Source organism: Sander lucioperca, chromosome 1 (assembly GCF_008315115.2).
Source record: "Sander lucioperca isolate FBNREF2018 chromosome 1, SLUC_FBN_1.2, whole genome shotgun sequence".
NCBI lineage: Eukaryota > Metazoa > Chordata > Actinopteri > Perciformes > Percidae > Sander > Sander lucioperca.
This window is the reverse complement of record NC_050173.1, coordinates 7715189-7737791: the sequence shown is the minus strand read 5'-3', so window position 1 is coordinate 7737791 and position 22603 is coordinate 7715189. Positions and strand designations below refer to the sequence as shown.

At 40.1% G+C, this 22603-nt stretch overlaps 1 protein-coding gene across 3 annotated transcripts in view; it reads right to left on the bottom strand.

The window, feature by feature from the left end:
* The window catches only part of ass1 (argininosuccinate synthase 1), a 25784-nt gene extending 7181 nt beyond the window's left edge, over positions 1 to 18603 (bottom strand). For 2 of the 3 annotated variants that reach the window (XM_031277998.2, XM_031278000.2), the window contains exons 1-11: positions 18475 to 18603; positions 17779 to 17913; positions 16654 to 16722; positions 15389 to 15577; positions 13468 to 13524; positions 13274 to 13348; positions 12134 to 12204; positions 11981 to 12011; positions 6595 to 6685; positions 3296 to 3380; positions 2407 to 2471 (exon numbers count right to left, since the gene is read on the bottom strand). In XM_031277998.2, coding sequence (XP_031133858.1) covers positions 2407 to 2471; positions 3296 to 3380; positions 6595 to 6685; positions 11981 to 12011; positions 12134 to 12204; positions 13274 to 13348; positions 13468 to 13524; positions 15389 to 15577; positions 16654 to 16722; positions 17779 to 17880 — 835 coding nt within the window. In that variant the 5' untranslated portion in view covers positions 17881 to 17913; positions 18475 to 18603. Of the gene's footprint in view, positions 1 to 2406; positions 2472 to 3295; positions 3381 to 6594; positions 6686 to 11980; positions 12012 to 12133; positions 12205 to 13273; positions 13349 to 13467; positions 13525 to 15388; positions 15578 to 16653; positions 16723 to 17778; positions 17967 to 18474 lie in introns of all 3 variants that reach the window. The other variant, XM_031277999.2, reaches the window with a different exon arrangement.
* Positions 18604 to 22603: the final 4000 nt, after the last annotated feature.

Below are 22603 nucleotides of genomic sequence, written 5' to 3'. Positions count from 1 at the left end.
TCACAAAACATGGATGAGCCTGTCCTGGATAAATGACAGGGTAGGAGGCCCCTGCCAGCCTGGAGACTGGACCAGGGCTCTGCCTACCCTGCAATTTACCCCCTCCGGACAGGGAGGGAGGGGTGAGGGGAGAAAATATGAGGTAGATGACAGGAGAAGTGAAGCTGTCACTCAAATGTCAGCTAAAACAAAAGGAGGGCAGGGAAAATGCTACCAGACAGATTTGACAACAGAAATAGGAGCTTTATCAATGACATTTTTGTGTGAGCTGAAATTGTGAAAAACTGAGTGTTGTTTCCCCATCCAATACATGGTTCCTCACATAATGTGTCAATTTGAATGATACTCAGTTTTTTTTATTTAAGCTGTGGTACCAAACTGCCCAACATATCCTTCGCTAAAGCCAACACCAGGCTGCCAAATTCCACAATGTGCTTGGTGTTTTAACTCCCAAACTCTTTTCTGAGATTTAACAGATGAACGCTATTTAATCTCTTCCAATCTGGTAAGCAGTGGAGCTCAAATCTGTACGACCCTAAATACTCTAGCACCGTTCCGGATCTGAAAATGGAGAAGCACTTACTTTGTGCTTGTGGCCAAAAACAGAGCTTAGCAATGCTGCTAATTGTTTAAAGCCTCAAAAGGCTGCCACCTGAGCTAGAACGGCTTGTGGCTTTTTGGTGATCCAGGGCCACAGAGGGCACGTAGGGACATTTCCGCTGGCTCTATCAGATAAATAAGTTAAAACTGCCCTCCAACACAACTTGGCTTAAGTGCTCCAAAAGAGAGCTAGCTTATCAGAGAGGAGCAAACAATGAAACGCTATCTGGGTAAGCTCTAACAGTGGCAGTTTAGTTAAGCTTACAGAGACAACACCCCCAGTGGTTTTTGAGGTTTTAATCTTTTATATGGTTCCTGCAGGTATGCTAACCATGCTGCAGGCATGAAGGGGTTTAGGTCAGGAATTAATTCTTCTTGAGCTGAGCTTTAACCCTTTGGGCAAACCGTGCAGCATAAACAGGCAACACATGCAAATAAAAGCAGATAAATGTCTTAAGATGGATAGGAGTATATTTGACCATAGAAACACTTTGCTATTGAGTGGAGGGACATTTCTGTATACATAATTCCAATAAATACATAAAAAATGCTTCTGAAACTTGTGACAATTGTTTTAGTGCCTCTGTCTTAGAGTTTGACAGCAGCAAGGAATGGACATGATGCAGTCTATTCATTATCGAAAGATATAGCCATTTCCGACTGCTTTTCATAGGTGCACCTCAGCTAACGCCACCTCCAGTGCATGGGTCAGAGGCTTGACAGCACTGTGACAGGTGGGAAATGTTAGTCTGGCATACAGGCTGTTGAATGTTTTGTAGCACAGTGACAACATTATTGACAAACCATTTCAATCCCCCACGCCTCCCTGATCCCACACAAATAAATATGACCCAACACAAATAGGTATGACATGTGCCCCATTCAGTCCCTCCCATCATCTATTGTGCTAACACGACCTGCCAGTCCAGAGAAGACCAACATGTACACTTGATGGTAGTTATTCAACCAATTGGACACCTTGTGCTCCACCTCTTCTCTTCCTCTCTCCATTGCTTCAGTGGAGGAAAAAGCTTTGATCTTTTGTTCAGTCGAGGGGAGAGAAAAGTGGGCTTCCCATTTTCCAATTTCCACCTGCCAAGTTGCACCACAGCTACAGGTCTGTTGGTCAGTCAATTTGCCAATCATAGCACATATGGGGAAAAGGGGTGTGTGTATGTGTCCATGTGTGTGTGTGAGTCATTCAAGGCCAAGACAGCTCACTGCCCTTGTACGTTAGCTGCGGTAACATATGTAGAGACCTAACAAAGGAGCTTTTCAAGTTGCCTGTTGATACCAAAGATAAAGAGACAAAAACATCCTGGTGCCACTGCATGTGCACATATGTGATCGACTGTGTATTTGTATGTATCCAGTGAAGCGTGCGTGCCGCTATCTTGTTTGCAGTGTGTGTTTTCTGTACGTGTGTGCATGCATAAGAGAATGGAACTTCAGTTCTTATGATTCCAGGTGAACCAGAGGAAAACATTTCCTTTGAGGAGAGTGTTTTTGTCACCCAGCCCGCTTTTATGGAAGTGGAATAGCAAGTGTGACAAAACGCACTCACGTAAAATAACTGCAAATTGCATGAAAGCCCTGGATACTGAAAGAAAAGCTTTTGAATGGATGTAAAATTAAAATATTGAGACGTGTTTCAGAGTAAGTGCAAATATGTCCATCTCAGTGCATTCACAGTGCATATCACTGTTTGTGTGAGTGAGGAAGCCTGTCAGACTAATTTGGTACAAATTAAAAAAAAAAAAGTCATAACAAGGACATATAAAAACAGATATCATTTTAATTTGTTACCTCTAGACTTCATACCGATGAAACGGTTCTCTACGATGTCAATCCGGCCAACGCCATGGTTTCCACTACAAGAAAGACAGGGAGAGCCAGGCAACTATTAAGTGGACACACACTCATACATTCATTTTACCTTGAGTTAGATTAGCCCACATAAAGAGCCTTTACATAAATTCTTAATTGTCTGGCTAGTCAAAAACATGATCATCTGTTAATAAACAATACAAAATTAAACATTCCAATTAATAAAGCAGCAAAACACAGCAGCCAGGAAAGAATTCACACCCTCGTTACAATATGTCTCCTCATGATTTTTCCACAGACCTGTGAGCATCATTGGTAAAGTCAGCCTTAGAAGTAGCTGAGGCATCTTCTACACACTGTTTCATTCATTATCTCCTCTCCTTCAATATTATATTTTGAATAACAAAGCTGAAAATCAATTTTAGTTTCCCCTGAAAATGGACATTAAACCCATGACATTAATTCAGATCTACAAATGTTACAAACTAGTTTGTGATGCATGTAATGAAGAAGCTTGAGAAAAATCATCATAGGCAACACAAAGCTCAAAGCGGTAGGAGATTTTTTTGTAGACTCAATCGGCTCACTTTCAGTACTTTTCAGTTATTCGGACAGTCGGAAAGCAGAGAGGGAGAAAGAGTGGAGGAGACAGAGGAGAGAAAGCTCTTGTGGAATCTGATCCCAGGCCAGCAGTGACAGACAAACGTCATTCCAGAGGTGGTGAACTTAATAAACGTGCCACCTCTGGGGAAACTTGCATACTAATCTAATAGAGAGGCTTCCTTACACTTGATGTCTAACAAATCATATAGGGAAAGTAAAAAGGACTTTTCAGTAAATGCTTTATAGACATTAGAAAAATGCTTACCCAATCTCATTGAGGTATGAGAAGATTTCCAGTGGTGAATCCTTTGATTTGCCTTCCTTCTCATTGGTCACCTTTACAGGCACTCCTAAAGGGGAAAAAAATGATTTCTTAAAATGAGCATTACTTGAATAGCTGTCAGCGTCATGCATTAAGTCAAAATTATTTTTGGATATGTGATATCTTTCACCTTATTGGTACCTGACGTGGAGAGAAAATACCTTCAAGTAGTAGTAGTAGTAGTAGTAGTAGCAGCAGCAAAGACCAAAGCGATTTTCACCAAGATCAGAGAATCGATCGCATAGCACATAAAGAACAATGAGTAGTGAGTGTGTGAATGAGTACAAATGTAACGTTTACACAGTTAAATCAACAGTTTTGGGATATGGCTTTTCAAAAACCAATGGAAAGATTCATTACAACTGACAAAATTGTCACACAAAAAAAAAAAAAAAAAAAAAAAAGTGATCAAATCTGCTGATAAGCGCTCATTATCACAGCCACTAAAATCAATAGTTGTCAGCTAAAAGTAAATACCATTACAAAAGGAGGTGGTGAGAAAGGCTAATAAATTCAAAGGCCCTGCTCATTTGAAAGCTGTGAAATCGTGGGCAGGCCTTTTCCTAATTCAATTACACACGCAGCTTTGTTACCCATACGCTCTTTAGCGCTGAGATTTTATTTGTGCCACCGAGTGCGAGTTCATGCGCATGTGCAGGAGTCAAAACCACACACACACACACACACACACACACACACACACACACACACACACACACTTCCTTGAAAAAAATTTTAAAAAAAACACCCATGCTGACTCCACACACTTCCTCTTTAAAGCCACTTAAACCAAGTACACATCAATCACTGTCATGGACCTGCTTATTTCAACTTATTACAACCATTTGCAGACTACACAATACAAGAAGAGGAAATGAGAAAAGATCTGCTGATATTCACTCTCCATCCATCCAGCGCTCAGTCCTTTACATACTTTAGCATGCTTGCAGTTGTCAGTCACATAGCTTTGAAGAGAAGAGCCGCACTTCTATTTGCCTTTCAACCAGCGTTTACAAAGCCTTCATAGGAATGACACGTGAAGGACTTGACAAATTTTTTTAGACAAGGGCTTTGTTGATGGCTCATTCTCATATCGCGGGAATCTTGGTGGCTCCCATGGAGGAAGAAAAAGTACCTCCCTGTGCAGGAGAGGGCAGTGTGGATGGTGCATTACTAAAGCCGTGCCCCCTCCCAGATACCTAATAATTAGATTAAAAGTTCAAATAAATTAAGTGTCTGAACGTGGGAGTGTAGGGGCTGGCATTTCGTCCCTGTGCTCTCTTTTTCCTCGCTCTCTCCATCATGCGGGTTCTATCATTCACTCGGGGGTCTTTTTCTCTCCGTGATCCTTTTCTTCAGTTTTTCGCAGCCTAACAGTGCAGACAATGGAAGCACAGACACAGTTGTAGGAAAAATTACTGCTTTACATTTTTCCTCTCTGTCTCTTTTTCCTCTCCACTTCTTTGGCATGAAAGGAGGGAGGGATGACATTTTTTTTTCTTCTTAAAAAAGGGAGAGAATTGGGGAATGGAGTGTTTGACGGGGGAAAAGGTTCCTGTCGTTAAATATTCTTTTTTAATCAGTGAGAAAACTTTGGTGAGAAAGGCAGGGATAAAAAGGTGGGAGGGGGACTGAAATGAAACATTCTTGTGCTGATCTTGTGCTCACAGGGAGGAGTAGGCTCGGGCCTTTGTGTGGACAGCTAAAACAGCTTTTGTCATAGGGTGCTCAATAAAGGCACGGAGAATGTGTGTGAAAACGGAGCGCAGGCCTGCAAAGAACCCGCGAAACCAGACTGGGCTTTACTACTGCATCACCGTTTTACAAAAGCATATCTCTTCCCCAAATGACTTGACACCAACCTACTTGTTTTATAGTTAAACATTTTCTTTCGGAAACTGGTAATACTTTACTCGTTTCCCTAAGAAAATGTTCTGGACACCATGTCAGTGCAGATACATGTTGACTACCAAATGGCATTTTATCAGCTTAAGTGGTCACAAATATTCCCTCCAAATCTTCTGCCAACCTTCTGAACTTCCCTTATATTACTATATTAGCTCATAAAGCTGCCCATCAAGCCCATGCGATCAGAGGAGCTAGTGTCTCTCAGCCGATTGATGTTAGTGCTCTGCAGCCTCCACCAGTGACCAGGGATGAAGAGACCTCTGTGCCATTTGCCCCAGGCATGGATGTTTCTTGCCATTTTCCCTTTACGCAAACATGTGACACTTTCCACTATTCAGCTTGGCCCTCATGGCAATATATCTAATGAGCGTTTCTCTGGCCCCTCAGGGCTTGGTGTATTAGATGGACTTAATGCTTCCGGCCTGTGTGTGTGCCCCCGAGCCAAACATGGCAGCTTTGGACCAAGTAATGCTGTGAAGGGTTAAGGATAAGTCTGGGTGGTCAGGAATGGTGATAAAGTGCAACCGGGTCAGCGTGAGAGCTGTAGCCCTGCGGCGATAACCATCAATGTTAAGTAACATGAAGGGCCGTGGACACTGAGTGAGGATAAACGCTATCTCTTACGGATACATTATAGAAGTTCAGAACTGATATAATTCAATAAAAATCATGCAAACTAACAAACTTATTTTCCAGTGTGTGTGCACACGATTATACAACAAAAGATTTGCATCCAATCGGTTTTTGATGGAGACAGATTTTAGAAACCAAGCCTGGGAAAGTCCTGACAATTTTCAAATTAAGTGCAAATTTTGTATGATATAAATGAAGCTCAAATGCAAGAGACCAGGTTGCATTCAACAGACAGGTAAGACCAATTATAAGCCAGATGTTTCCATTTTTTCTTTTTTAAGATTATTTTTTGGGCTTTTCCGCCTTTGATGGACAGGACAGTGATAAAGGAGAGAGAGAGAGGGGGAAGACATGCAGGAAATCGTCACAGGTCGGACTCGAACCCTGGACCTCTGCGTCGAGGCATAAACTTCTAAATATATGTGCGCCTGCTCTACCCACTGAACCAACCCAGCCACAAATGTATTTTTTATCATTTAATTTAGTTGTACATCATGCTCACATATAAGGGAAATTTAAATTATTTGACTGAATTTCCATTAAATCAAATTAATAATGTCAGTTCCGAGCTTTCATAACGTAACTCATACATTTTTGGGCATGAGGTTTTAGAAACCATAAAAGGTTAAAAAAAAAAAAAGAAAAGAAAAAAAGAACACTGACAGAGAAATCAACAGGTGACACATGTTGCAAGCACAAACCATTTCTGAACTCTATCTCCAGTACATCAGGGGCGTTGGGAGAATCTTCTGGGTTCTTGGTCATTTGGTACAGGTCAGCTGGAGCATGGCTCTGAAAAACATAAAAACATGCACTCACTCTCTATTTCACACATTTCTATTCCTCTTGATGAATAACCAGGACCTTCTGAGACCTCATCAAACAACAATACTGCGGATGGGGAGACTATTGTGTGAGGCGATAAAGGACAACTGGAGATATGGTGTGGGAGAAGAAAAGAGAGGATGATGCGTGATAAAGGAGAAACCTAAAAACACCATCAGGAGTTGAGTGAAGAGAAAAAAAGAGAGAAAAAAAAAATCAATGTTCCATTTTTCTCCTCTATTTAGTTTCATTTTCCCTGCATAGCCCCTCACCATAGGGGAAGGCGGGGAAAAGTGGGATGCAGCGAGGAGAGTGGGAAAGGGCAAAAGAGAAATGACTCACATCCCCAAGAATAGTGAACACTTGACAGGTCAAAAAACACCTGATACTATGACAGAACCTTTTTGAGCAACACAATGTCCTCAATAATATTCTGCCTGTCTGTAAAACTCTCAGATCTGCCGATTCTCATCATGTGTCTGCTGCGCGTCCCTACCTGTCTTCACTTCCTCTAATCTTCCAGGTTTGATTTTCTGAGTGACGTTTCCCTTCTATTTTATTTTAAAAGAAGAATTTTGCTAAATGGGCATCACACAACAAAGTCCACACCCTAAATCCACTAAAGTTGTCCTGGGTGACAGACGCTTGTCGGTTTTCCAGTTGGTGGGAGCCGGGAACGATTTCAGTAAGTCATGGTTGGGACCTAAAAGAGCGTGGCTGTCTGACGTGTCTGCCCAGCGATGTGGCCCTCCAACAATTACACAGCATTAGTACAAGACGATGGCCAATGTCTCCTGAGCTGAGGCAAATTGCAGGGGAACTATGCAAAAATAACTACTGGGTGCATTTAAATGGAAAGCTTTACCAGACACTAAATCACCATACAATAACTAATCGGCATCCGCTCATCGCCTGTCAAGTGAGGAGAAAACGAGCAGCGCAATCACTTTCCTTCCTTTTAACTAAACACCAAAATTGACTAGGAAGGCGCCCGTCTTCCTCTCCTTTATTTTCTGCCTCAGTGCCCTGAAAGATGCCAAATGAGAGCAGGAGAGGGGCAAAATGACTACCCTAAAAAGCCTTTTGATGCATACTCTTTGAGGGGGGACTGAATTTTAAATACTGGATAATGTGAAAGTCTATGGTTTCTGTGGTGTTATATGCTGGTTGTAAACAAATCAACCTTTACATAAAACACAGTATAGCGCATATGAGCCATTGGCTGTATGGGTTGCTAACTTGTGGGAAAACTTAAAACAGTGTTTATACATTACTTTTATAGTTTTTGACATGTTATGCATTAATTAAACAAGCAGCTCCAGATTTAGTCTTTCTGCCAAAACAGATTAAAGTACTTTAGCTTAGGATAAATACATATTTAGATTTTTGGTTCGGGATGAATTTAATTAACTACCAGAGTTTAAAAATATCACTGTTTCCTGTGTGAGTGTTAATTGCCTATAAAACAACAAGTGTTTAACTGCGCTAAGGCTTAGAGAAAGGCCTCAATTAAGAACAATTTCCATCTGATGAATTAAAAACACATTTAAAATGTATAAACATTCATGAGGAATGCTTAAAAACTCATGCATGCTCCAACCATGAGAGCTCAAATGGGTACAAAGAAAAAAGGAAAAGTAAGGGGAACAGGCTTGTTTCCAGTGAGCGAGAGATCAATGCATTTCAATTCAAACCCCCTGCAGGTGGACCTGTCCCAAAGCCATGGCCCTGAAAGAGTGGAAAAGGTAGAGACAGAGAAGGCGGGGGCCGGGGGTATTGGTGGGAAATGGGGCATGAAGCGTACCATCATGTAGCACAGAGCAGCTCCTTTGGCAGTCTTTGCTTCTACCATATTGTTGTGCTAAACGTGGCCCATACAGCAAAGAAGGAGGCTGACGCATGAACTTAAAGCAAGTAAATTTCTATCTTTCCACATATTAGTTGCCTCATTGGTTTTCAATCGAAGCCAACAGAGCCAAAAGAGGCAGAGGTGGCAGGAGGGAGAGGGGGAGGAAAGGAGGGGAGAGTTGAGAGGAAGATAGAAGAGGATGGTAAAAACATCTTTGGCGCAATGGGTTGGAAATGACACTTAAATCACCACGTTTCAAGTCTGTCCTTCTCTTTAAAATGCAAACATGACAAACTGAGACAAGAATAAAACAGTATACACGTGATGTGCTTAAGAGATATGTATATTCGTAACACACACATTGTTTGGGTTAATGTTAGGGCTTCAGCTGAATTTAATGAGGACAACAGGCACTTCTACATGGAGGCAAAGCTACAGTGATGCCAAGGTGGACACAGGGAGCACTCGCTAAATATTACAGGTCAGACCAATCAGACCTGAGGGCAGCCAAGGCACATGACAAACGCTGACCTCTTTGCTTCAAAGCACACATTCACATGCATACATACACCTACAAGCCCACTTCCTTCCCCTACAGGCAGTCTTCTGTCCATCCATCTTTCCAGCCAGCCATGCGACCAGCAGAAAACAAGGTTTCATTTCCTCTAGGTGAGCGGAGGCTTGGCGTCACGCTCCTTTACTCCTGGTCAACACGAGCAGGGGCCTATCAGCTCCGTGATCAAAGAGCGCAGTGGGCCTGAGGAAGCTCACTGACACAAGCTATAATTAAGACTGAGGTGATGTTTTAATGACTCAGGACGAGTGTCAGGCTGCCTTAGGCTGGGCCCTGGCTGCTCATGTGTAGAGGCAGAGAGAGAGGAGTTAGTGAGAATGAGAGTGTGTGAAGCCATCTTACAATTGGCATAATGCTGATCAAATCTGAAGAATGCCACAACACAGAAAATCTGACCTGTTAATGCCAACTATGGGTGGGGGATATGGTTATAATCCTCTGACAGTGTATACCATGTTCCATTCAAATGCCGGGTATATATCCTAATATGAAACATTTTCTGGAAATTCTATTGAGCCACATTTATAGATTAAATAACCTGATGGAAATGTTTATGAGTTTGTTTTTTTTTCCCCAACCCATACCAACAAAACCAGAACTTAATGTGGAAACGTGATTTCTTCAACTTAACGACAGCTCAATGCAGTCAGGTGCCTGCTAATATCATTAAATCTGACTATTAACATAACATAACTGAAGTTGCCCTGGGCGCATGTTTTCACATAGGTTAATGCTGCCAGATGGAGGTGAGTAAATTATAAAAGTCACCAGGCCATTATGCTACAGGCAAGATGGTTTGGGGTTATCAGGAAGGATACCATGTTAATCATAGAGTAACCTGAACTCTGCTGACTCTTATCTACAGGAGAACATATGAGCGGCCATTTGGACATTTCCTAATCTGACTGTGTTGAGCAGAGAGGGGCTTTTGTACCACATGTGGGGGGCGTTGTAGGGTTTGAATAGTTGAGGTCCGCCCTGAGCCTTGAGGGCTGTAACTGGAGGAGAGAGAGAGAGAGAGGCTGATACACAGAGGAGATACTTAGAACAAGATGACCTCTTTCAGATGACCCTCTAGGTCGATCAGAATCTGTCATGATGGTTCAAGCATTTGGGTGAGAATCTCACTTTGCTGTTGTTGCACTGGTTTGGTTGACATGAATGTTTAACCTAGGAATAATATTTAGATATTGTGATGTTGTTGTGAGGTTTACTCTGACCGTAATTAACAAACAATACTTTGAAAAAGTCCAATTGCCAGAGGTTGTGGTTACTGAAAATTACTCAATCACAGCTTGTTCAAAGTTCAAAATATCATTCCGTGCCCTGGGTAATTGATTCAAATCCTTTTACCACTCTGGACCCCTGCACCAAAAATATTTCATTGTATTTAATGCCATTAATCGATTCAATATTGGAGTAAATGGTCCAACACAAAACCCCTGAATGAAATCAGTTACACAATACTGTCATCATACATCGCTATGCTATTGAGCCGGTTCGCCTCATTCTTTTCAAAACATTTCTCCACAGGCCGACCACTAAAGAGCCAGCGGAGGGGTGGGAAGGGGACGGAGAAAGAGTGAGAGAAATGGAGGTCTGTGAGTTACAGTGGCCCTGCATCTCCACTCCAACAACGCGGGACCCCTCGCCTCCTTGCAATACCCCGTCCATTGGGGACTCATCTGTCTGGTGCGCTGCCTTTGTACTTTACTGTTACTGGTGACATTTTGGTGTCACGGTGTCACGATGAAATGGCTCCCCTCCCACGTCGCAGCCCGCGGCGGCGCAACCAGTGGAACAATGAGGTCCCGAGGAGTTGGGGCTGGAACTCAGGAGGCCCCAGCTGGGTGCAACGCCCTAACCCTTCCCCCTCCCCGGCTCCCATGAAATCGGGAATTAGTCGAAGCGTTGCTGACGACAAGTCAGTGTCTGTGTGTCCCAGGCTCTTCCCAGGGCCCGGCGAGGACCCGGGGTGAGGAGAGACAGAGACACAGATACAGCGACCAAGGGATGGGAGCTTTGGGGGTCACCAGGGGCAACCTGCATGTACTGCTTTGACCTCTGACCCCAGCAGAGATCAAACTGTGTCTTACCAATGGCACTGTGGGAGAGTGAACCGTGTTTTGTCTCTGGCAGGGCTGGCATGGGTCAGCAGGAGGGACAGCAGCCTTACTGCCATGTTATTTTTACGGTCACTCCAAGTGAATGATGCACTTAACGGTCAAAAAAAAGATCTGCTGTTGTGGAAATGACAGCAACATTATGTGTGTGTGAGGACAAAGGAGATTATTTACTGTACTCGAAAGTAAATGGGACGACAAATGTTTTTGTAATTTAGTTTCTGATTGTGCTATTCATTTTAGCACTAGATTACATCATAATGAAGTAGTACAAAATATTTTAAAAACAGGTACTGAAGTATCTGAAGATGACATTGACTGTCCAGATGTTTATGTAGAATCTCAAGACATGTTATCTAAAACTATTCAACTGTACAAAATGTCTCCAGTTCAGTTTTACAGTTTCTTGAATAACAGTGTCAGTGCAAGATTTTTTTAAATATATATTATAAAATATATAAGTGTTTTGATTAAAAAGTCAGTATTGTCAGTTAACATATATTTGTGTGAAAGAAGAATGTTATTTAAGACGAGTGACTTCCTTGGTATTTAATCAGTGCTTGTATATCTGTAGTTAATATAAATGAGTCGGTTTCATTAAGTAGTATATCAGGACATCACAATCTAAAGGGGCCAAAGGAGGACAAAGGAATAACTAAAAGTAAGACCTTTTATGTTCAGGAATTTGTAGACATGCCATTGGGAATGGGTATTACCTTGGGATTCTCCAGGATGCCAGACTCATAGCTGTGAAGAATTATAATTTCGAAAATTAGTCTATTTAATTTTGATAAAAATAAATAATTCATAATTATAATAAAACATTGAAACAGGAACTAAACAAGGTGTATCACACCAGTCCTACCCACCTTATATGCATGAGGTTGGCGTCCATGCTCCATGGTGCCCGAGGAGTGACAGGCACAGGGATACCATGTTTCTACAGTTTGACAGAAAAAGCGGTTATGTTACATTCCGTTTGCCTGTAAGCTAACTGCACCTGAAGGTTAGAGACTTTAAATCAGAGTTATACTTATCTGTCAAACAAGTTCTGAATACAAGGAACCAAGCGAACTATATCCAGCGGCTGGATTTTGTAACCAAATGCATGTTTCCCTCCACTGCTTCGGTCTTTAAGGTCAGCAGTGAAAAGAACAAAAACAAATCAAAAAAGATATTTTTGGTAGGTTCAAAAGAAAAGTCAACAATTTTGTGTTTTAAGATTGTGTGATTTTACAAGTACTCCGGGGCCAGCAAGAGAGTTGTGTTCACTAAAACATCATGACCACCCTCTAGTGGGAAAAATGGGTCTGAGCCACCATCTAATGGGACCCTATGAACAAACTGCCAATGAATGCGTGTGTGGTCTAAATAATATAAATCTGCAAATGGTCAGGATAACTGTAAATATAATCATGAGGTAGAGAGTAGAGATGTAATAATACATTATATTTTCACCAAAGGCATCTGAATTCAATACACATGGTCAACAGATTTAATATTTTGTTCAAAAACTGTTGAGCTTCATGCACATATGGATAACATAACACTTAATTGATCACAGACCAGATACAAATTCAAAAGGGGTTAAAAACAGAGCAAATGAAAATATAAATTGGAAGAGCTCTACCATAAATTGAATGCTGTACACAGATACAAAATAGGTACAGGAAGAGTATTAGAAAGAAAATCGATACAATAAATAGATGTACAGTATACAATACCCTTGGCAGATATTTCTGTTATAATGCAATTACTTCTTTTCTGTTAATATGCTGCTGAGAATAGACAATAGGGTACTCTGTGACAAATACAATACTTTTGGACTGTTTGTTAAACAAATCATTATTTTACTTTGTGCTGTTTGGACATTTTATAGACCAAATAGTGGATTAATAATTCCAAATCAATGAAAGATGTATCAATAATTAAAGTAATCTTGAGTTGGCAGCCTTAAACACCACCAAACTGAACTACAGATTTTGATAATGACAGACTGATTGAGTTACCTGTGCATATTCCATCAGGTCTTTTCTCCCCCGGAAGCGGTTGTAGAACTCAGGGATCCTCCACGGTGCAATAATCTGAACAGCACAAACCGAGGGAGTGAGAGTGCTGGCCAAGCCGCAGCACTTTCATTTTAACAGATGCTGTGGCAAACAGTACAAGCCATAATCTCCATGCAGTAAAACAGCAAACTTACCTTGACTTCGGGATAGAGGGCGTAGCATGTGAGCTCAAAACGTATCTGGTCATTGCCCTACAAAACACAAACACAATGGCTCAACTTTATGTACCACATGTGAGGTGTGTTCATCTGTATTTAAGTTAACCGTTTGAAATCAACAACAGTAACTAAAAGTGTGTACTGTAGGGCTGAAACTAATGGATTTTTCATTATTGATTAAATTGTTGTGTCAGAAAAACAGTGAAAAAGTCCTGGTGCTATTTCCCAAAGCCTAATATTGACATATTCAGATAGCTAGTTTTATGCAACCAACAGTCTAAACCTAAAATATCTTCAATTTACTATCATAGTCGACAAAGAAAACCACAGGAAGAAATAAGAAAATACACAAATGAATAAGATAGGTGCAGATTACTTTTCTGTCAATCGATTCATTGCCTAACAATTCAGCTCAAGTGCACAGTGGTGGTTGAGCCGGGATGTTGCCAATGTCTGAATTGGCATATGATGCTATGCCAGGATCACATACTGCTTGAGTTTTCATTCCTACAGTATATTTTCCTGTACAGTCTCTTTCTTCATTAATCAGCTTGATAGATAAACATACGATAAAAACAAAAATATAAAAAAGGGTAGCCATCTGCATTGTCTTAATTATTATATAATTACCACAAATAAAAAAAAATAAAAAAAACATTAAAAACTGCTAATGAACAGATGATGAAGTTAACCTATTATTTGAGGTCTGTATTCTAACTTTATGATGTGGTATCTGCCTCCATCTACAGGCAGAATGTGGACACTGCATTTCAACTGATGATGGATGATGGAAATACAAGAACAAATCTGTAAAAAGGTGTTGAATGAACTGTATATTAAAGGAATAAATGTTAAAAAAAAAAAAAAAAAAAAACTTCTGAATTCAATCACAATCCAAAACAATTATACTATACTATATAATTTTACTTGGCAAACTATGAAAGTCCTTAATAGCACAGTCACAGACTGCAATGTATGAAGAAAAGTCATTATGACCAAAAGAAATGAGACGTAGTGAAGCCTTTAACCAATTAACAACAGCGTATATTATTGTCCTATTATAATCATAATATCTCTATCATTATATTGCCATTTTGTAATAAGAAAAACAACAACTTCGATCACTGCTTCACATAAAAGTGCCCTGAACTAAGTTTTTATCTTTAAGAGCACGTTATGTTCCTCTGAACCACACATTATGTGAAATTGACTTAACACTTGCTTCAATTCTTTTCCAGTTTTACAACACTTTGGAATAATTTATTTATCTTCCAGGTGTAGGTTTCACAGCATGTACAAAACTGACAATTTTTCATGAAATCCAGGCTAATGTTCAACATTTCTTACACACTGCTCACTCATACTAATCAGAAACCATTTTGGCAGGCCTCCAAAGCACAAAAAACACATTTGCATTTTTCTTTGAACTGCAGTGACTCATTTCATTTAGCTGATGGTTCAGTGCCGTCAGTGTGAGGAAAAGTGCAGGCAATGGAGATGATAACGTGTGTCAGATTTGAGCAGGAAACATTTATTTTCTTTTAATGAATAGACAACTAAATAGAGGATAATTATACAGTAGTTTCTGAATGGAGGGCAGACATTGCTCTCACGAGGGTAGATTTCTGACTTACTATTGCGGCTTGGTTGACAGAAAGTTAATGTTGAACCCTGCAAACACATGGCCAAAATTCTTATGTCCAGAGTTTGGACAGTTACCCAGTTAGTTTGTGTTGACTGGCTGTCTGGGACATACTTGTGGATCAGGGACATAGCATGTAACCACAAAGCTGAGAGTTTAATTTCTTTAACTTACTCTTTTCTGTCCCAGCTCTAGAATAAAAACAAGAAAATGTAAAAAGAAGAAAATTCTGCTTCCTCAGAGTGTATCTCTTACCTTTCCTGTGGCACCATGGGAGACAAACTGGGCACCCTCCCTGCGTGCAATCTCGACCTGACGGCGGCCGATGCAGGGCCGTGCTACCGCAGTGCCCAGCAGGTATCGGTCCTCATAGACGGCATTGGCCTGAACTGTGGGCCAAATGAAGTCCTCCACAAACTCTGAACGCAGGTCTTCAATGAAAACCTAAACAAGAACAGATGTGAGGACACATAACAGGTCTTTGTGTAAAGAGTCCTTGATTTTATTCATCACTGGGCCATTTCTATGTGAGAAATGTTTAATTAATTACTTTTCTAGGAAAAGAAATAACTTATGAGTGTTTGCCACAAAAAACATTGTGTCACACTAAGTATGAGATGTGAATGCAAAAAACCTTGCTAACGCAAGAATCAGAATAAAGCAGCTACTGATTTCCATTCATTACAGCATGCTATGACATTGTACTTGAAGTGGCTGGAAACTTGCTTTAACACTAGAACGGCCATTTTGACCGTTTTGAAATGTATATGTGTAATAACTTTGCTGAATAAAAAAATATGAAAAAATGCTGCTGCCTGACTTTTCCTAAAAGAGTCTGTATTTTCATTTAAAATTGTTTTATATACATTACACAAAAGGCAACTAAATAGATTACACACAAAAAAAATTACACACACACACACACACACACACACACAGGTTTGATTTGCATTGATATGGATCTTATCTCAGTTAGCTATTAGGCTAACTGAAATAAAACCATGCCAATCTCTAGGTATGGTGAAGGGTATGTGATGATGTGGGGCTATTTTAATTCCAAAGGCCAAGGGAACTTTATCAGGATGCATAGTATCCTGGATCCATGAAATAACTGGCCTTTAAAAATAAAAATCTGCCTTCCTCTATGGGAATTTAACATAGGGGTATGTATAATTATGCCCCCTGTATTTTAAGGAAGAACATTTATTTATTTACAATACATTATTCATTCACAAAACAAATTGGTGTCCTTAAAAGGTCGGATTTTTCCTCATTTTTTTAATTAAGGCATTAAGATCATTTTCCAAAAGATGATTTTTTTTATTCCTTTTTTTAGTCAACTTTAGCATGGGTATGAATACTTATGAGCAGCACTGTATATATATAAAAAGTATATATGGTATATGCCTGACAGCATCAATCTGAAATCTTTTGGCATTTCTGGAAAAATTCTGGGTATGAAGATGCCAAATTACTGATGATGCCTATAAAGCAACATCATATTTCATTCTGTCTCTTACCTTCTTCGCACCGAGGCTTTCTGCCTTTTTCTGGGCTGCTTTAAAATCTTCATCTTGCCCAATGTTGGCCTAAACACACATTTAATTGCACATCAGTGACACAAAATTTCACAAATATTTGCAACAAAGACTACACACAATTAAAAAACAAAAACTGTCCAGTTACTTGAGTTTTGACCTCCTGTGAAATAACATGAAAGCCCTCCACATATATAAAAATGCCAGCTCATGACTGTGCAAGTATTAATTCTGCCAAGTCTTAAGTCTGTCGAGGAGATGTAGCAACCACCTCACAGCGGAAACCAAGCATGAACACCACTTAAGGGCTTGAAGAGGCTGTCTGATCTCCTGAGCTGAACACTAAACAAGGGAATATATTCCTGCAGACAGGATACTTATCTAGTAAACTAAACAAATCTGCAGCACAAACACTTTACTAGGCTTTAGATATTTTCACCACTTTATCATTTTAATTTCAGTAATTTTCTGATCTTACAGTCACGGTTGATTAAGGATGAGTCAAATCCAATGCTACAATTCAATACATATAACAAAACCAGTCAAAAAGTAAGACAATGACATTCCAGCAAACCTGTCAACTCTTTTCCATTACTCGTGAATCACACTTGCATACCAGGTGCAATCTTCTTTGATAAGTTGAAGCAAGTGTATAGTTTCAGGAAATACATTATGTTTGGATCAGTGCCTGCTATTCTTCTATTTCCCTGGAAAGCACCTCAGTGCCACAGCAGTGAACCACAGACAATTACCCATCCCCCCACACCAAACCACAACACCATTGAATGAAAAGTTAGACAACAAGAAAATCTGCCTGCTTTGCAGTTCTAAACTGCCCCAGGGCAGAAAGTAAATCCAGCTAGATTTGCATTTGCATTATGAAGCCAAATCCTGTGTGGTTGGGAGTTAACTGGTACTGTAGCTCTGATTTTTTGAGAGAGCCAATTAAAAACTCCAACATGTCCGGTGTATGACAAATTGCGTCAGCTGCCTAAAAACAGTAAAGTGTAAAACTTCAGAGATACATGACATGCAAAAGCAGCTGGTTGGAAACTAGACTAGCAAACTAAGACACATGTTGCACACACACTGGTCCCTAAACCTTACCAAGAACGTAATCACATCGTAACCCTGTTCCTTCAGCCAAACCAGAATACAGGATGTGTCCAATCCACCGCTGTAGGCCAGAACCACTGTACCTTTAGACATGATGAGGGATGTTCAGTCCAACAGGTAGTAAACCTGTGGAGTGGCAGCAGAGAAGAGACAGGCGATTACATTAGTCACTAGTCTAGCTGAGGAGGAAATGCTGATGTTAGGCGTTCCCTTGATAAAAGTGCTTTACAGCGAGGTAGAACATTTTCTCATTTCTAGCTACCAGTGTTTACCAGTGTTATATATTTGTTATTTTCAGTGAATGCTGTTATTATTATGTATTTTATTCATTAGAAATGACACTACTTTGTGTGGATTATTTAAAACACTTTGTGTTACATATATAATGTATAAAAAGCGGCAAACAAATAAAGTCTGATTGATAGATGTGCAACACGCGGAAACAATTTTTGGGGGGATACCTAGCTAGCTAACTAGCTAACGCTATCACAAACTGCGTAGCTAGTTAACGTTATGCATTTTGCCACAATTGTACCCCAGTCAATGGTTACCACCTGTTACCATGCAAGTTGAAACCCTCGTTACGTAACGTTACTTACAGCCTAGTAAAAATCAAGCCGTGTCGCTGCTGTTGCTGACTGATAAAACCTTAAATTAAATATAAAACAAGAAGTTGGTTGTACTTACGAAAGAGTGGCTTTTGTGAGATAAATAAACGTTATAAATTAACGTTATCCAGAGACGATGTCGGTGAGGAGTGGAAGAGCAGCTGTAGCGGGTTCGGTTCACTAGTGGCTGTAGTGTTGACGAACTGACCGAAGAGCCGGTTGTTTAACCCGACTCGTGTCACTGAACTGGGAGACTCGAGTGCCATATGTCAATGAACCGAGTATGGAGCTAAATCAGGGCCAAATGTTTTGTTAATTTGAAAAATATATATATAGTTGAAAAACTAAAGCTTGAAATTGAAAATTTAAGTTTTGGTCTAAAACTTGAAAAAATAAAACCATGTATTCAAACTAAAAATAAGTGTACCAGTTTTTCTTTCAGTTTGAATAAAATGTTGATTAAATTCTGGAATTATTTTGAATAAATTATAAATTTTCATTTTTCACTTTTCACTTTTCACTTTTATATTTGTTTTCAGTTCCACATTTCATGTTTTCAGATTCAAAACTTATTTTTTTTTACAGTTTCAAATCTTTTTTTTCAGTTTCAGATCAGTTTTTTTCAGTTTCAGACTTTTGGCCCTGATTTTGCTTGGGGGCGTGGCTTCAACTCAGAGGGGCGTGGAATTATGAGTAGCAGCCTAACAAAGAAGGCAGAAGACTCTCCTCAGTCATGTTGCCTTCAGGAAATTGTGTTACTGCGAGAACTATGACTGAATGCTTTCTATCCACTATATACATGTGATTTTTACTAAACAAACTGATGCCAGTGACAAAGTTCCATTTAAAAAATTGTTTTGGACAACACGTGGTACCAATTACACTATAAGAGCAAGAAATTGTGCCAGATTGTGCAGTTCAGCAGGAACAATGACTTCTTCCACTTCCACGTACGACTTTGAATTTAGCACCACAGTATTCACTCGGCAGTCAGCATGGCGTCCGCTCCGCTAAGGCAACCCGCCGCCGCCAGCGCACAGGTAAGACATGTGAAAGATATTAGCCTTTTTGAATAGATACTTTGGGACATTATCCCCGCAGTGGCATTTTTGGGGGGGACATAGGTGGACAGCTGGAAATGAAGCATCGCTAGCACTAAAGTTAGCATTAACTAACGTTAGCTTCACACTAGCTGGTGTTTTTACACTAATTTCAGTGTCCAGCTCAAGTTTTTTGACTTTAACGTGTAGTGGTCTTTGTTAACCTCTGTTTGTCAGAATAGCTCAACAGTGGCTGCAGCCATACAGAGCCTTATAAATGTAAAAATTATAGATAACTAACATTGCTAAGTTAATTATGTTACCTTTTCATGGTTAGTTTAAACAACATAACTTGTCCTGGTCCGCTTTGTTAATCAATCAATCAATCAATCAAAGCTTTTATTACGGACACACGGTCCAGAAAACAGACAGTAAGACATACAAATACAAAAAGACAAGTTAGTGTATTCTGATACATAAGTTAGGGTGTGGTAGAAGCCTTCAAAGTTTGCCCAATTGGCATATTTTGTAAGGCATAACTGTCATGCTGTAACGTTATGTGTGTAAAACGCAATTTATCAGGCCAGAGCATTAATGTGAAGTCGTATTTGTCTACTCTAGGAGCAAATGAAAAGAGACCTTCTTCACTGCAGCCACTGTCGAGTTATGGTCATTCTGACAAACAGAGGTTAACAAAGACCACTACACGTTAAAGTAAAAAAACTTGAGCTGGACACTGAAATTAGTGTAAAAACACCAGCTAGTGTGAAGCTAGTGTTAATGCTAACTTTAGTGCTAGCGATGCTTCATTGCCAGCTTTGTCCAGCTGTCCACCTAGTTTCCCTTTGTGTTAATGACAAAAAAGGTATCTATTCAAAAAGTCTAATATCTTTCACATGTCTTACCTGTGCGCTGGCGCCAGCAGGTTGCCTTGGTGAGTTAATACTGTGGTGCATACATTCAAAGTCGTACGTGGAAGTGGGAGAAGTCATTCTTCCTGCTGAACTGCACAATCTGGCACAGTTTATTGCTCTTATAGTGTAATTGGTACCACGTGTTGTCCAAAACTGTTTTTTAAATGGAACTTTGTCACTGGCATCAGTTTGTTTAGTAAAAATCACATGTAAATATGGTGGATAGAAAGCATTCAGTCATAGTTCTCGCAGTAACACAATTTCCTGAAGGCAACATAGGCTGCTACTCATAATTCCACGCCCCTCTGAGTTGAAGCCACGCCCCCAAGCAAAATCAGGGCCAAAAGTCTGAAACTGAAAAAAACTGATCTGAAACTGAAAAACTGATCTGAAACTGAAAAAAAAGATTTGAAGCTGTAAAAAAAATAAGTTTTGAATCTGAAAACATGAAATGTGGAACTGAAAACAAATATAAAAGTGAAAAATGAAAATTTATAATTTATTCAAAATAATTCCAGAATTTAATCTAAATTGTATTGTAGGCTGTCACGACCGCGCACCAGGCTACCGAACGAGACCGTAAGGACCGTAACCGAGGGTACTGCATGAGTCTATTTTCAAACAGGTGTCTAGGTTCTCGGCAAGATTGAGTTATCAACCGATCCCAGAAGCCTTTATTTCTCGTGCATCTTAGATGATTGTGTACATAGAAATTCATAGACTACATTATCGATGGATATCACATACAAATGCACGTCATGTTATCTTAGTAGTTATGTTAAGTTAAATGTTTGTTACATGGTAGGTAGGCTGTCACCAGGAGACCGCGCACCAGGCTACTGAACGAGACCGTAACCGTGCCTAATGCGTGAGTCTATGTAATCAAACGGGTATCGAGGTTCTCGGCAAGTTTGAGTTATCAACCGATAGCAGAAGCCTTTATGTCTCGTGCATTTTAGAGTTGTGTTCATGGAAATTCATAGGCTACATTACCAAGGGGAACGTGTTATATCACCTACAAATACACGTAATGTTATCTTGGTAGTTCTGTTAAGTTAAATATTAGAAGTGAATGTTGCTACATGGTAGTTAGACTGTCACGAGGAGACCGCCCACCAGGCTACCGAATGTAACCGTGGCCAGTGCGTGAGTCTAGTGTCGGTCAGTAGGAGTGTGTAAATAGTATGTCGAGACCGAATGTAACCGCAACCGCTCGAGTCTTCTGCGGTGTCTTGGTTCCTGGCGGGGGAACGCGATCACGCCACCCCCCCGCCGCCGAGGGCACGCGAACCGGTGACCGAATCTATTAACTCGGTAGGCCAACCAACGACCGTCCGGTTGAACCGACTCACGTAAAAGAGTCGGTTGTCCCATAGGTGGCTGCTGCGGTCTGACTGGCTCAGCTCACATTGCATCATCCATTACTCACGTTGTCCTTAACATTCATGTTTACAAATGAAAGATGAATTATGGAAATTGTGGGATACAGCGTGTTTTATGTCTGACCCATATGACTTAAAGTCAGTATATCCTGGATTCAAATTTGACCATTTCAGTTTTAATCAATCTCTATTATGGAAATGCAATACCAAATCTCTGTAGCAGTACTGGAAGAATTCAGATCCTTTACATATGTAAAAGTAGGCTAATACATTAATGTGAAAATACTGCATTAAATGTTCTGCAATCAAAATCCTAATTAAGTATAAAAGTACAGAAGTATCAAAAGTATAAGTACATTTATATTGGGCTAGATATGTGTCTTTAAAGACCAATAAACATAAAGAACTCCATATACCCAATACATTCGAGAAAAGTCCTTAAAGCCCTTACATCTTTAAACATGCAAAGAAAAAAGCCTAAATTAGAAAAACTGAGTTGCTAGGTTGTCAATAGTAACAGCTTTAGACAGTTAAGACAGGTTTTTTCAATACATGCTAGCATGTTTGTATCCACCGTTGTTCTATACACACATAGACATAGGCTTGAAAAGAATAGTATGTATTATTTCCTATATTTCATTCATATTTGTCACTGGCTCCATATACTCTAGCGCCTGCTGTCTCTGCAGAACCAAAAACATTCTAAAAGACTTCTTATCCTGGATACCACCTGTTTGGCCTGTTGGCAGGTCAAACAGGACCATAAAAACATAGACCACCAGACATGGGAACTGTTTCTTTCCCTGGGCTATAAGTCCACTTATGTCCAACAAGGATTGAGTGACCCCTCATTTGCAATATGTTGACAAACA